The sequence below is a fragment of the Danio rerio genome, chromosome 24, assembly GCF_049306965.1.
Source record: "Danio rerio strain Tuebingen ecotype United States chromosome 24, GRCz12tu, whole genome shotgun sequence".
Lineage (NCBI taxonomy): Eukaryota > Metazoa > Chordata > Actinopteri > Cypriniformes > Danionidae > Danio > Danio rerio.
The window spans coordinates 28,714,869-28,729,137 of record NC_133199.1 but is presented as its reverse complement, the minus strand read 5'-3'; the positions used below and the strand labels follow the sequence as shown (position 1 = coordinate 28,729,137).

The window sequence follows — 14,269 nt, the reverse complement described above, 5'->3', positions numbered from 1 at the left end:
ATGCATTTAAAAACAGACTCGAAATTTTTGACTCAAAGCATCTCTACCACTTTGGATCATTAGTTATTTTGCCCAGGTTGATTTATACTGTACACTAAGGCTGCACAATATATAGATAAAGCATAGATTTGCAGTGTGCATTTCTGCAGTAGTCTTGATTATAGTAGAAACGGTTCAGAATGTATGTGATTCCTGGAGTCATTACAAAATGTACCCTAATAGACTGGAAGTTTATCATTTGCGTGGGTTTTTAAGGCCTATGACTGTAAACATTTCAAGCAAGTGAAACCGTTTATGTATAATAAATCTCAATATATAGACATCCGCTCATATGGGACTGGTCTAAATAGATTTTCGAGTATGATTTGATTAAAAAGTTGATCTTGTTTTTGTTTCACTACGGTAAACAAATAGGAAGAAAGTGCAGAATAATTTTCCCACTGCTGTTTGCCTGGATTAGTTTAAAGGAAGTGGCGCTGGTGTTTTTCCCCTGTCTGAAGGCCTCGGCGCTGTGGTTGTGTCGTGTTACTGTGAAGTCTCCTGGTGAATTGATTGGGCTCCGTCTCTCTTCACACAAGCCTTTAACTTGTTTCGCATCCAAACGCTGTGTCAATAATTGGCTTGTAGGCCTGCTAACCTGTTCAAATAGACCCCTCAAAGCATTGCTAAAATTCCTCAGGAGCTTCATAAAAGGTGGCAATCGTGCCTTTTACCACCATCAAAGCTGGCTTAGGTTTGCTGTTGCAAACAAAAAAACGCATTGAATTATTTGCATTTGAACATAGTCGGTTTTAGTCAGCTGAAGCTGGAAGGTTGAAGTTTCTCAATAAACAGTATTTTCAACATGATAGAAGCACTTAAAAGAATAGTTCGCTAAAATAAAAGTCAGTTAGCCTATTATTTATTCATTTTCAGAAGTAGTTTAGCTGAAAATATGGTCCTTGACGATTCATAAAAAACAAAAATACAATATGTTAAAATAAATCTAAATGAATAACAGTGAGTTTAATGACTTTTTATGAAAGTGAGTAACTCCTGATAGGTAAATGAAACTTCAGAAGTGAGACTGAACATTATTTACAACAATTATAAGCTTTAATCCACAGCCAAATGGTCTGTGGCTCAAGATTTAGGTTGCATAAATACAAAGAAAATTAAAATATAATGTCAGCTGATACCAGTAAATCAATTATTATAACTGCTGGTTCTGATCAGTGGTCAAGCAAATTACAAAACTTGTGGTTTGGATAATTGAGATTTTGGAGTCATGGGTCAGATCAGAAAAAGTGAGAGGAGTAATAAATTTAGTTTCTAATTTATTTCTTTTTTCAGAGTGTTCACAGGGTCTTTATTTTTGCAAAGAGATGACGGTTATTAGATATTTTTACAGGGAATTGTCCAAAATAAAATTTCTAATTAAGGAAAGAAGACTAAAAAGCAATTACACAAATCCTCATGATAACAACAGAGCAATATTTCCATTGACATGATCTTCCATTTATACAAAAACTATTTACAGATGTAAAAGGGAGTGGACATAATATTTGTAAATAGACTTTGAATAGCCAAGTTTTAAAAGAAAAAAGCATGTTGAATAGGAGTTATACTCAATCTGTTTGGACAAAAAGCCAACAAATACATATTTTTGATCATTCATTATTATGTCCATAATAAATATATTTTTTACAATATTAAACTTTTCATTTAAAAAAAAAAACATTGCTGAAAATAGTGTATACAAGAACAGTTTTCATGTTTTGACATTAAAATATGTGGCAAAGAAATAACTAAATTAGATTTTTTTTTCTGTTGTTGCAAGCAAAAAAACAACAACAACCGAGCCATTAAAAAATTCCTAGTGTTTAGCTCTGCACTGTAAAAAACTTGACCTTAAATTCACAGTAAATTACTGGCTAATAATTGCATTACTTTCACAGGAAAATACTGTATGTAAATTCACAGCAAATTACGAAGAGGTAGTTCACTATAGTTATTATATATACTGTTATTTTGTTACATTAAATTACTGTGAAATTACAGCCATATAGTGTAACTTCACAGTAGAGAGTGATTTCACAGTATTTTCTTGTAGAATTAACTATATTTTACTGTGAAGCAGCCTTTCCTTGGCTAGTCATTCTGACATTTACCCTGACTTTGAAATTATTTGGGTGCATTTAACAGTGTTTGGTTTAATGAATCAATTACTTTTGTTCCAGTTTATTGCATTTTTATACATGTGATATGTTCGTTAAAAAACATTTTCATATTTCCATGTTAATTTCATAAAATTAAATAAAGGTGCAGTGCACCTACAAAATTAAAATTTATTTTGACATTCATGTTGTTTCAAAACAGGATGATTTGTTCTTTCAAGTTTTTAAAGATTTAACCAAAAAATCAAAAGGTGCCAACACTAGCATAAGCGTTGATTTGAATCAAAGTCTATGTTGAATGAAATAAAAAGAGTTCTAATTAAGATGCAAAAGATATAGCCCTTTTTACAGTAATTTGCTGTAATCATGTCACATGCATTAATTTCACATTAAAATTATGAGTACAACACATTACTGTGAATTTTTTTAGTTAAATGCTGTAAAGTTATACTAATGTAATTTTACTGTGAAAATTACAGTAACGTGAAAAACTGGAAATTTTTTACACTGTATAATTCTAAAAATTCATTTATACGTTGGTCTTAAAGTCTTTAAAAGTCTTTAAATTTGAATTGATGAAACCTGCAGAAACCCTGTTTTTAACAAAAACAATTATGCAACCTATTCTTCTAACAAATTCAAATGAATAAACTATTTAAGTAAATGTTTATAATAATTAACGTATTAATTGATTAAAATGAACATTTAATACATCATTTTTTTTGTCAAACAAATACATTCAAATGACAAATACAAAAAAAATACTGCAAATTTTTTTTAATACAATGAAATCAATTTAATATTTCCCCATTTTTGTGTTAACTAACATTAATAATCCAGCATAATGTTACACATCTAACTTTTCTTCATAACTGCTTACGTAAGCTTGACGTTAAACATATTCAAGACTTTACCCTAATTTCATCAAAATAAAAGACGATATGTCAAACAGTCAATCTGCTTCAAACAGTCAATCTGCTAATAATTTTGCCTACAGATCCTGACCAACCACAATTGGTTTAAACCCTAGTCTGAACATATATCACATTCCTGCATGAAAAGAAAAAAAAATATTTACAGTGGCTGGAGTTCAGATCAGTTCAGAAAGTGTAAACTCCTCTTAAATGGTGAATGTCAATCATTCGACGGTTGCATATGAGATGTGCGTAAATGGCGACAGCAGTTGTTTGTCCTCATCGCAAAGGCAAACATATCAGAACGATCCATCTTGTAAACAGAGAGTCGCACACCCAGGATCCATTCTAGAGATAAAATGCTGAAATGTTTTGCTTTCATGTAATTGTAGATAAATAGCAGACGTCCTCAGATCTCATTTTCTTGACTGCTCGTCCTGTCCTGAGAATATGCGCTGTTTGGATTCAGCTAGTTAAAGCCATTCATTTGCATTGGAAATTGCAAGTCAGGCATGACCTAATGCATTTTTGAAAGGCGAGATGTTGATTGTTAAAATAGTTTAGGTGAACATGATGTCTCAATGAAGTATTTAAGAGAGATCAGTGAATGACACATAAAAGGCTGAATTGTTGAGGAAACTAGCCGGATGGGTTTGAGTTTCAGGTTTGCTTCAGGCTACGGGGAGTCTTGTGTCTGACAGACGCAACAGTGTTTACACAACTGTGAGATTTTGAGCAATTAGAAATGAGACCCAGCTTAATCCAGTTGCGACTAGATTTTTTAGGCTGAAATGTATGCTCAAGTTTAACATCAAGTAGTTCTGGTGATGTAAAGTACTAAGTTGTTAAGAATATGGGATTGCTGAAAATGCACTAGATGTATGTATTATTTTTTTTTATCCCTCCTAAAAAGTTAGTTGTAATTCAAAACTATTTTTCAGACTATACTAGATAATGAGGTCAAATTAAGTGCCTGATGGGTGTTTTTCTTTTGTTTTGTTTTGTTTGGTTTTATGTATGAATGCTGGTATAATTAAAAGATATTATGGTATCAGGGTTAAAACTGAAACCATAAAGCTGTAATTGTTTCTTTAAATTAATAATATGAAAAAAAAATAATAATAATAATAGTAATAAAAACAATCAATTTTTGGGCTTTTTTATTAGACAAAAAAATCTTTATTGAAGAAAAATTTGTAAAAAAAAAAATTCGGGTAAAAAAATTAATGAAATAAATTAAACAGTAATAATTTTATTTAAAAACAATTAGTTTGAAATTTGTTAATTTTGTTTCTTAAATTCTAAATAATAAGTAATAAAAATAATAAACAAACAAAAATATTTTATTTTACTGGTTGCTAAACAAATATCGTTTGTTCATTTTATTTAGATTAGTTAAAACAAACACATACACTTCATTTAAAATCTACATTTTTTTGAGATTGGTCTAGATAATGAGGGCCAGATGCATGTTTAAAAAAAAAAAAAAAATTAATATATATATATATATATATATATATATATATATATATATATATATATATATATATATATATAATTTATTTGTATATTTGAAAAAAAAATGAAGCTGAAACCATAAAACTGGACTTTATTTCTTTAAATTAATAATAATAATAATAGTAATGAAAAAAAGTTATTTAATTTAAAGTTTATTTAAGGTTATTTATATTATTTTAAAACTAATTAGCCAGTTGTTTTAGGTCTCTCTAAAAAGAAAAAAAAGAATTTAGAGTCTGTTGTGGCTTGTAAATGCCCATTTCTTTTTTTTAAGCAATGATTACTGACCTTTTATTTTTTCATCTGCCATGAGGGAAATTCAGTGAATTGCTTTGATACAGATTTGAAATTCACCCACCGGAAACATCTCTTTTTCAAATATGCTGAACTCCTAATTGTATTATTAGTAATTTATATATATATATATATATTGTTAAAACTGCCTTTCTGAAAGTCAGTGAAACAGGACCCTCACGCCTCGTTGAAGCACAAGTGGCGTTTGGCGTCTCCATGAGAATCAGCTCCTCTGTTGGCTCTGCGTGTCCGGCTGCGCTGCTGCCACTCGTGTGCTCAGCCCATATGGGCACGACTGGGTGGTTCATCATGCCCTGTTCGGCCCCCTGGTACAAATTACTCACATGCAAAAACACCAAGTAATGTGTGTAAACACTGCGTTTGTTGATACTAAAATATTGCCGCGGCAGTGGCGGATGACTGGAGGCCTGATGGTGCTGATTGCAGATAGATGATGTCAAAATGTCTTAGAAGTGTTAAATTCGCTTATATTCACTAGAAATATGACTCATCATGTTTTCTGGTGATGACTGCTGAGATATATGGTATAAAAATCATTTATATTTAGTCGTTAGATATATTTTATTCATATTTGATGTAGATCTTATAGCTTCTAATGAATCTATAGAATATAAAATTAATTCATCTGCATATGTATAATATTCATAAGTTTATTCATAAATTATTTTATATAACTGCCTTTTACATGTATTTTTTTCTGTGAATTAGTTAGAAATCTGCATTTTCAGTTTTGTACACAAGCCTTTCTTTGTATTTAACAAAAATAACTTGCGTATATGTTCAATGTAAACAAATGTTTCAAGCAAATTAAATGCCGAAAGGATTATAAAGTACAGTAGGTATCACTTTACAGTAAGGACTCATTAGTAAACCTTTATTGATACATCTACATTTGGCACAGGAGTTGTTAATGTTAGTTTTAAAAATACAACTGAACGTTTTTTTGCTATGAGCTCATTCAATAAAATCATTGCGACTAATTTTAATTTAGTTATTAAGATTAAATTAAGTTGAAATAAATGCTTTACAAGTAATTTTCATTGTCAGTTTAGTTGATTTAATTAATAAAGACTTGATATAAATGCGTTAATAAACAATAGTCCTATAAATAGTCATTTTCAATCAACATCACGTGTATGTCATAGGTCAGATTGAGAAAATATTTATATGTGAACTCTTCAAGCATTTATATTTAATTCTTTTATTCTATTTAGTAGTTTTAATGCATTCGAAAAGTTTAAAAATCAAATTATTTTGAAGTGCCCACAATAACAACTTACATGCCTGTTTATTATCATGATATACTGAATATCGGCACGTGTCTATTTGCCAAGCGGTTTTACAGGTCATCTGTTCTGCTGGTTATTAATTTAACTCAAAGCGCTGCCATCAGTTCAGGCCTGTTTGCCTCTTAAACTGCAGACTAGCCTTCAGCAATGCTAATACCCTGAGCGAATAATGCCCGCCTGGAGATTAGCGGACCCTGTGTCCTTCATTTTTAATAAATGCACGTGTCACTGGATTACATATGCGTATTGCACTAGAATCATCTTCCGCAGTCATGTGTGGGGATTTTTACAGCTAAAGGCCATCACTGCAGTTTGGTTGATATTTCTATGAAGGATTAAAGTCAAACTCGGACTCCAATTGCGCACTAGGTGTTGTAGTAAGATAGTGTGTGAAATATTGTTAAGACTTTACAATAATGTTATTTGTTATTAAATTTATTTAGTGTGTGTAAACAGTGTGGTATCTTATGTAGGGCTGCATGATATTGGAAATATCTAACATTGCAATATTTTATTATTCTATGTACGATAAATATTGCGATAGGAACATAATTTCTTGCTTAAATATAATTTTCTTGCCTGAATATGTCTTTTTGGAAAATGTATAATTTTATATTAGTTGGGATGATTCTACAGAGAAGTACATTTGAATAAAACCTAATAAACCAAATAATTTAAAAATGAAAATAAAAAGGCACAATTGAAATAAATAATATTTTAGCATTTTTGGAGTTTAAAAAAGTAATCAAATAAATTTAAATTTATTATTGAAATACTAAAAATAACAATAATTCAATAAAATAATTCATTATTAAAGTTACAAACGTTACGATTTCTTATCTGTGAATGCTTATAAAATCATTATAGTCACAGGCCTCAAACAGCTGAAACTGATAACTTATATAATATAATAATAAATAGGCTCACTCAACATTGCATATCTTGTGATGTGACTATGGTGATATCGATGTGGAAACTATATTGTGTAGCCCTAATCTGATATGTTATTCATTCATTAATTCACTAGTAAGCAAATTAATATAATAAAATGACATTAGTTATTTTAGTTATTATTATTTTATATATATTATTATGTTGTTCTTTCTAAAATTGTATTCTTAAAGATATTCTAAAATATAATAGCTTTATTAAAAATTGTATTCATTTGTAATTTATTGTCAGTTATTATGAAAATATAAAAATTTTATTAAAATATAAACACTTTAACGGAATATAAATACATTTTATAATATAACATTATACAATAACTCAAAAATATAATAATAGCTTCATATAAAAATAGATTAGTTTGTAATTTATTGTCAGTTTATTTGAAAAATTATTAATTTATTTAAAAATATAAAACATTTGAACAAATATAAATATATTAATAATAACATAGCTAAATAATAGAATAATATCATATTATACAATAACACACACACAAAATATAATAGCTTTTTTGATGGATTAATTTGTCATTTATTGTTAGTTAATATGAAAGTATAATCAATTTATTAAAACATAAGAAACTTATTTGAACAAATACATTTATTTTACAATATTATATCTATATAATAGAAAATTACTTCATATTATAATAGCACACAAAATATTATAATAGCTTTATTTAAACATTTAGTAATTTGTAATTTATTGTCAGTTTATTTGAAAATATAATCCATTGATTAAAAATGTTAAACAAATATAAATACATTTTATAATATTATAACTAATCGAATAACATCATATTATACAATAACACAAACATATAATAACCACTTATTCATTTTTAAAAATATAATCAATTTGTTCAAAAATATGAAACCTATTTTAACAAATAAAAATATTTGAAAATATTATAACTATATAATAGAATAACATTATATTATACAATAACACACAATAAATATTATAATAGCTTATTATAATTCATTACTTGGATGTTATTTATTATTTTTACAGAACAGCAGATATGAGAGGCATCATTTAGCTGCTGAATTTTCGCCCTGACAGGCCTAGTTTTGTGCATTTTCAGTTTTATTGGGCAGAGGCTCGAGGCGCGAGAGGGCTGTTAATGGATAAAAATCAAGTATGCAAATTGGTTCAGTCCATTGACGTCAGAGACTGAATTGTATGCCATCTGGGGACAACCTGACCAGCTATCGAAAATCTGCGCTCAAGTGCCCGTCTTTGTTTGGGGGAGCACAGCTTCTTTTTGGGTTTATGGCAGCACAAGACGTGCCTGCTCCTGTGTTTTCACTGCGAACACTTTCTTCTCATCAGAATCCCCTTTATGGTGGACGAGTGCTTACCAGAGACAAAGAAAATATGAAGGTTGTCGTGTTAAGCAAGTAGACTCCTTCTTTTGCAAAGCATTTTGTAGCAAGCCCTTGTGTTCTGCGTCTATAACATCTATTCGAGATAAACCTATGCTGCGTTAAAGGGATAGCTCAGCCAACAAATGAAACGTTTTTCATCGTTTACTCATTACTATTTTTTGTTAAACATAAAAAAGATATTTTGAAGAATGTTGGAAATCTGTAAACATTAACTTACATAGGATTTTTCAGAATTTATTTTTTGGGTGAATGATTCCTTTGAGGCAAGGAATTGCAAGTGAATAGGGTTTATAAAAAGACTAATAGTTATACAACAGCATAGAAAATCGCAAATATTTTTATAATGCTGATAAAATATGCACTCATTTGCACGCATTTGTAGCAAAAAAGTCACTGGATTCATTCCGGTTCAAGGTTTTTGTTTCCTGACACATTAAAATATAAGGTTTTTACTGGGGAGATTTGGGAAATTTATTCTTACCGCCATCATAATTTATAAAAAATCTGCAACAAAATAATGGAATAAAATATTTTTAATATACATGTTATTTATTTCCCTTTGTACAAACCTTCAGAATACAGATATAAATAAAATTCTGTGGTTTGGTGTATGAAAGCCCTGTTTAAATGTACATTTATGGCTCAGTACAGGAGAAAACAACTTTAAAATACGTATTATAATTGAAATATACAAATCAAAATTATAAAGTGCAACAAAAGTAACACAGTTTATTTTCTTTTACATTAGACTAAAAAAACTGCAAAAAGAGCAGTATTTTAAAGGTCACACATCTGAAGAATATATTTTGAAGAAAGGGTTGGAAAGGGTTGGAAACCCTTAACTATTGACTTCCATAGTATTTGTTTTTCCTGCCATGATGCTAGCCAAGAGTGAGTAAATGATGAGTTTTATTTTTATGTGAACTTTTCCTTTAAGGCAAGACAATGCAGGTGAATAGGGTTTATAAAGACACTAATATTTATCATACGACAACATTGAAAATCGCTAACATGTTTAAAAAAATGCTGATTTAATGTGCAGTAATTTGCATGCATTTCTACTACAAAAGTCACTGGATTAATTCAGGTTCAATATTTTAGTTTCCTGACTTAATATTTTTTTTAATATTATTAATATTTTTAAAATAATATTAAAATATTAAATATTAAAATATTTTTACTGAGGAGATTTTGGAAATTTATTCTTACTACTATCATAATTCAGAAAAAAAGCTAAAAAAAAATAGTTGTAAGAATAAACTTTGTATAATGACGCAGGTTACTAATGAATATATCCATTTGTTAAAACCTTCAGAATACAAATATGATAAAATTCTGTAGTCTGACATATGTCAGCTTTGTTTAAATACATGTATGGCTCCGTACAGGAGGAAAAAAAATGGTTTTGAGAAAACAACCTTTACAATTTGTATGATGATTGAAATATACAAATCAAAATGATGAAGTGCAACAAAAGAAACACACACAAAAGTCTATTTTCTTTTACATTAGACTTAACAAAACGACCAGTATTTTAAAGGGATAGATCTCACAAAATTGGATATCTCTGAAGAAGATATTTTGAAAAATGCTGGAAACCAGTAAGCATTGGCTTTCACTGTATTTTTTATAACTGTTAAATTGTTACAGGTTTTTTGCTTTCTTCAAAATTTCTGCTTTTGTGTTCAACACTGAAGGAACAAAAGGTTTGAAACCACCCGAGGGTGTGTAAATAGTGAATAAATCTTCATTTCAGGGTGAACTATCTCTTCAAAATTGACAGGTGCATGACAAGTAAGGCAGTGTTTTGGCCTGCAGTGTCTTGCCTTAAGAAACTGCCAGTATGTTCGGAACACAAAGGCCTCATTCGAGTGCTGTGCTCACAGAAAAGCCCCACCCACCACTCTCAGGCAGCCAATCACGCTGGCCCTGTGCTTGAGCAGCGGCGCGGGTGTCTGTTCTTGAATTAATCTCTGAATGGCCCAGTATGGAAAGTGTAATGGACAGGAGAGCAGATTACGCCGGACAGATGATGCATGTTTAATTCGGTGAAGCAGCTTCTCCTCTCCCACTTCCTCCCGCTGATGGGAAATTGCAGTGTGAGTTTGTGTTCACTAGAGACTGTGCTGCTAAAAGAGTTGAGCTCACGTTCAGCCCTCCAGCATTTGTGCGTTTGTCTCACGTCAGTAATGTGGGCTTGAGTTTTAAAGTCACTGATTGGACAGTATGTGTGTTTGTGTGTATGTATACTTAAATGCATACATGTATATTATGTACATATACTGTTGAAGTCAAAATCATTAGCTCTTTATATATATATATATATATATATATATATATATATATATATATATATAGGGGTGTCACGATTTTGATTTTTAATCGAAATCGATCGAAATTTATGCTCAATTTCGATTATGGAATCAAAAAATAGAATTGTCGATGCTGCCACGCCCCCATGTCACGTCAGCTTTGCTTGCCAAGCGGGAAAAAAACAGGCTTGTTGAAGTGCTTGTTAAACTGCAGAAGCAGGAGACCCGTCGACAGAACTTAAACCCTCTCATCTTTCAATGAAGACGCCGGTGTGTAAGCATTTTGGATTTCCAGTGAGTTATGTTGACAACGTTCGTGTTGTCGACAAAAAAAAAACACAGTTTTGCAAGCTCTGCTATGTATGTATTAAGTACGGTTCGTCCGATAGACAACACCGGCATCGCGATCCTCCGCCCACCCCGTTGCAAATCCGCTCGCGAAAAGTACACACTCAGGCCCTGTTTACACTGTCTTTGTTTTTAAATGGCATTTTAAAACGACAACGATTTGACATCCACAGTGGCGTGTAGCATTTCTGAGCAGCCCTCCTTCCTCTCTACCTCTGAAAATGCACATCACGTGACCACACAGACACAGACGCACTCACATCCATGCGCTCGAGAGAGCAGGTCCAGGCAGTCGGAGGACTGCTTCAATCTTTCACTCACTTGTACTTAGTCATTTTAGCGCACACCTCAGATACTGTTGGCTGGTTCCTGTTGGTTGTGCGTCTTTTTCACCGACGCCATTATAACGATACAGATCACTGCCTATTCACGAGTCCCCAAGAAAAAGTGATTGACAGGTGGTAATTATGTGTGTATCTTGCCTTTATTAATTTACTGAATGATTTGTTTATGGGTAAATCAAAGACCATCAAGATCAGGTAATTTAAACGGTAGGCTACAAATAATTAATTGGTCATTAATTAATTAATTATTCATAATCGAAAATCGAATCGAATCGTGCCTTTAGTATCGAAAATGTAATCGAATCGAGGATTTGGAGGATCGTGACACCCTTAATAAATAAATATATATATATATATATATATATATATATATATATATATATATATATATATATATATATATATATTTCTCAAATGATGTTTAACAGCAAGAAATTTTTCATAGTATTTACTAAAATATTTTTTCTTCTTTTTTTTTTAGGTTAATAATTTTTTTATTTTTTAACGCTAATAAACAGACATAAATATTATCCTGCCTGCTTTTTGATAATTGTTGAGCGAGTTATAAACGCCTATGATTGATCACGCGCTCAACAGAAAAGGCTGCGATTGGCTCTAATGGTCAGCGCAGCTCTGGTGCTGTTCAGCAACCAGTCACACGGACACTAATGTTAAACTGTCGCAGCGGTTCATTTTGGGGTACAAAGCGGATGCTATCATGGATGGCAACATAGTGATGGTTGGCTTGAAAGGAGTGCACCCTCCCGAATTTTACATACTCTGAGGTTTGCATGAGCCCGTACAGAGTATCTGTAGTGAGCTGATTTCCGGGCTTTTTTTTGATGAGATTAAGTTTGGAAAAACACGTTCACATTTAAATGGGGGAAAAGCGAGAACATTAAAGGCAAACACCCCTGTCTCTCTCATCTTCCTTTTCAGCACTACTTTTTAAAACTTTATTGCTTAAACAATCAACCTCAACCTGAAAACGACTAGCTTAAGCACGGCCGCATGCCGCAGGAATGTCAACTCGCGAGAGAGAGCCATTCTCCACGTTGATTGGCTGGGAAAATGTAACATAAGATGAGATAGAAAACGTGTTTCTCCACGTTCTTTTCCCAGACAGTAGACAAGAGATGCAGCTAGATCAAAAATTATAGAGGCCCTAAGATAAAATCCTTTTTAAATGCCATAAAGTTCTGAAATTATTGTACATTATAGGATTTTTTTCATTACTGATTTTACAGAGGTAGAAATTATCGCACAAATGCAGTAATTATCGTACGTCTGGCAACACTGATGCCGACGCGGTGATGAAAACTCGCTCTGCAGATACGCACGTGTCTGGGTTAGGGATGTTCATTTCGGTTAATTTTACCAACTGCCGCTTGTTAACTGAAAATTAACGGTTAACTGGTCAGATTAATATTAAATTATTATTTAATAAAAAGATAATTGACATGCCTATTTTGTGTCTGACACATTAAATACAGATTTATTTTAACATGTAAACAATAGAACATATTAACAACAACACATCTTTAGCACCTGCAGCGTTTTTTAACAGCATAGAAAAGCAGAAATAAACTAAATAAAAACAATAAAATAAATAGTCCTGCCCTAGATATTTTTCTCTTAAATGACAAGGTTAGATTACAAAAAGAAAACACTGACTAAATCTTTTTTTAAGGACCGGCATATGCTGTTTGTCTAATCATATGACGTAACACACTTTCCACTCAGAGTTGACTTTTTCAACTGTGAGCACACAGTGAGCAACAGCAAAAATGCGAGGTGCACAGGGTGCCTCAAAACACTCGCGGCCGTTAGTAAACCATTCAAAAGTTGTCCCTCTTAATGAAAAAAGTATGTCCGCTGTGATTGGCCCCTTATGCAGCCAAATTTTAAAAAGATACATAATAATATTTTTCAATCATTTAACTGATACCATTAATCAGTTAAAGATTACAGCTTTCATTTTTTTCCTTGCTGGGATTTGATGTACCTCCCAAACAAGCAGTGAATTGTGCACAGTTATCTGTTTTTAAGTAGTTGGAGCATTAAAAATTACTGGTTCTGATCATTACTGAACCGATACAGAATTGTACACATCTGCATCTATGAAACAATTAATTTTGATACCAAAAAAAATATTTTCTTACTTTGTCTTGTTTCCAGTCCAAATATCTAAAAAAAAAATTGTTTCATTTTCACTGTCAAAAGAAAAGAAATAAGAGTTTCTTTTGTAAGAGTTCCTTCAAAAGAGGGTTTTTGCTTGTTTTAAGGAAATTATCCGCCAGTGGGGGTAAGTGAAATAATAGTTTTTTCTTTAAAATGTTGATATTTGGACTAGAAACAACAAAAATTCTAAGTAAGCAATGTTTTTTTGCGTACATCATATAAATCCCATAGAAATTTAGTGATTAAATGCAATTCTGTAGCTCCTGGTCAACTATAATTTAGACAGAACACAGTTTTGCGACGTGATTATTTCGGATGAGCACATTTCGATATAGATGCTAAAATGTCTTTGGACTGTGGGGGAAACCAGACTTCATTCAGAAATGCCAACTGTCACCCTAAACCAAATCAGTTTTAGGAATGAGTTATTAAATCTATTGTTTAAAAAGTTTGAAAAAAATCTTCCTTTTGTAACAGTAAATTGGGGGAAAATGTATAAAATGTAATTATTCTGACTTTAACTGTATATGTGACCATACCTCTTTAAATT

The 14,269-nt window shown here is 31.4% G+C and overlaps 1 protein-coding gene across 50 annotated transcripts in view; it reads left to right on the top strand.

Moving 5' to 3' along the window:
• pde7a (phosphodiesterase 7A) overlaps positions 1-14,269 on the top strand; it is a 92,015-nt gene that overhangs the window by 60,880 nt on the left and 16,866 nt on the right. For 4 of the 50 annotated variants that reach the window (XM_073939950.1, XM_073939956.1, XM_073939946.1 and 1 more), the window contains exon 2: positions 10,421-10,633. In XM_073939950.1, the coding sequence (XP_073796051.1) occupies positions 10,571-10,633 (63 nt within the window). In that variant the 5' untranslated portion in view covers positions 10,421-10,570. 50 annotated transcript variants of the gene reach the window in all.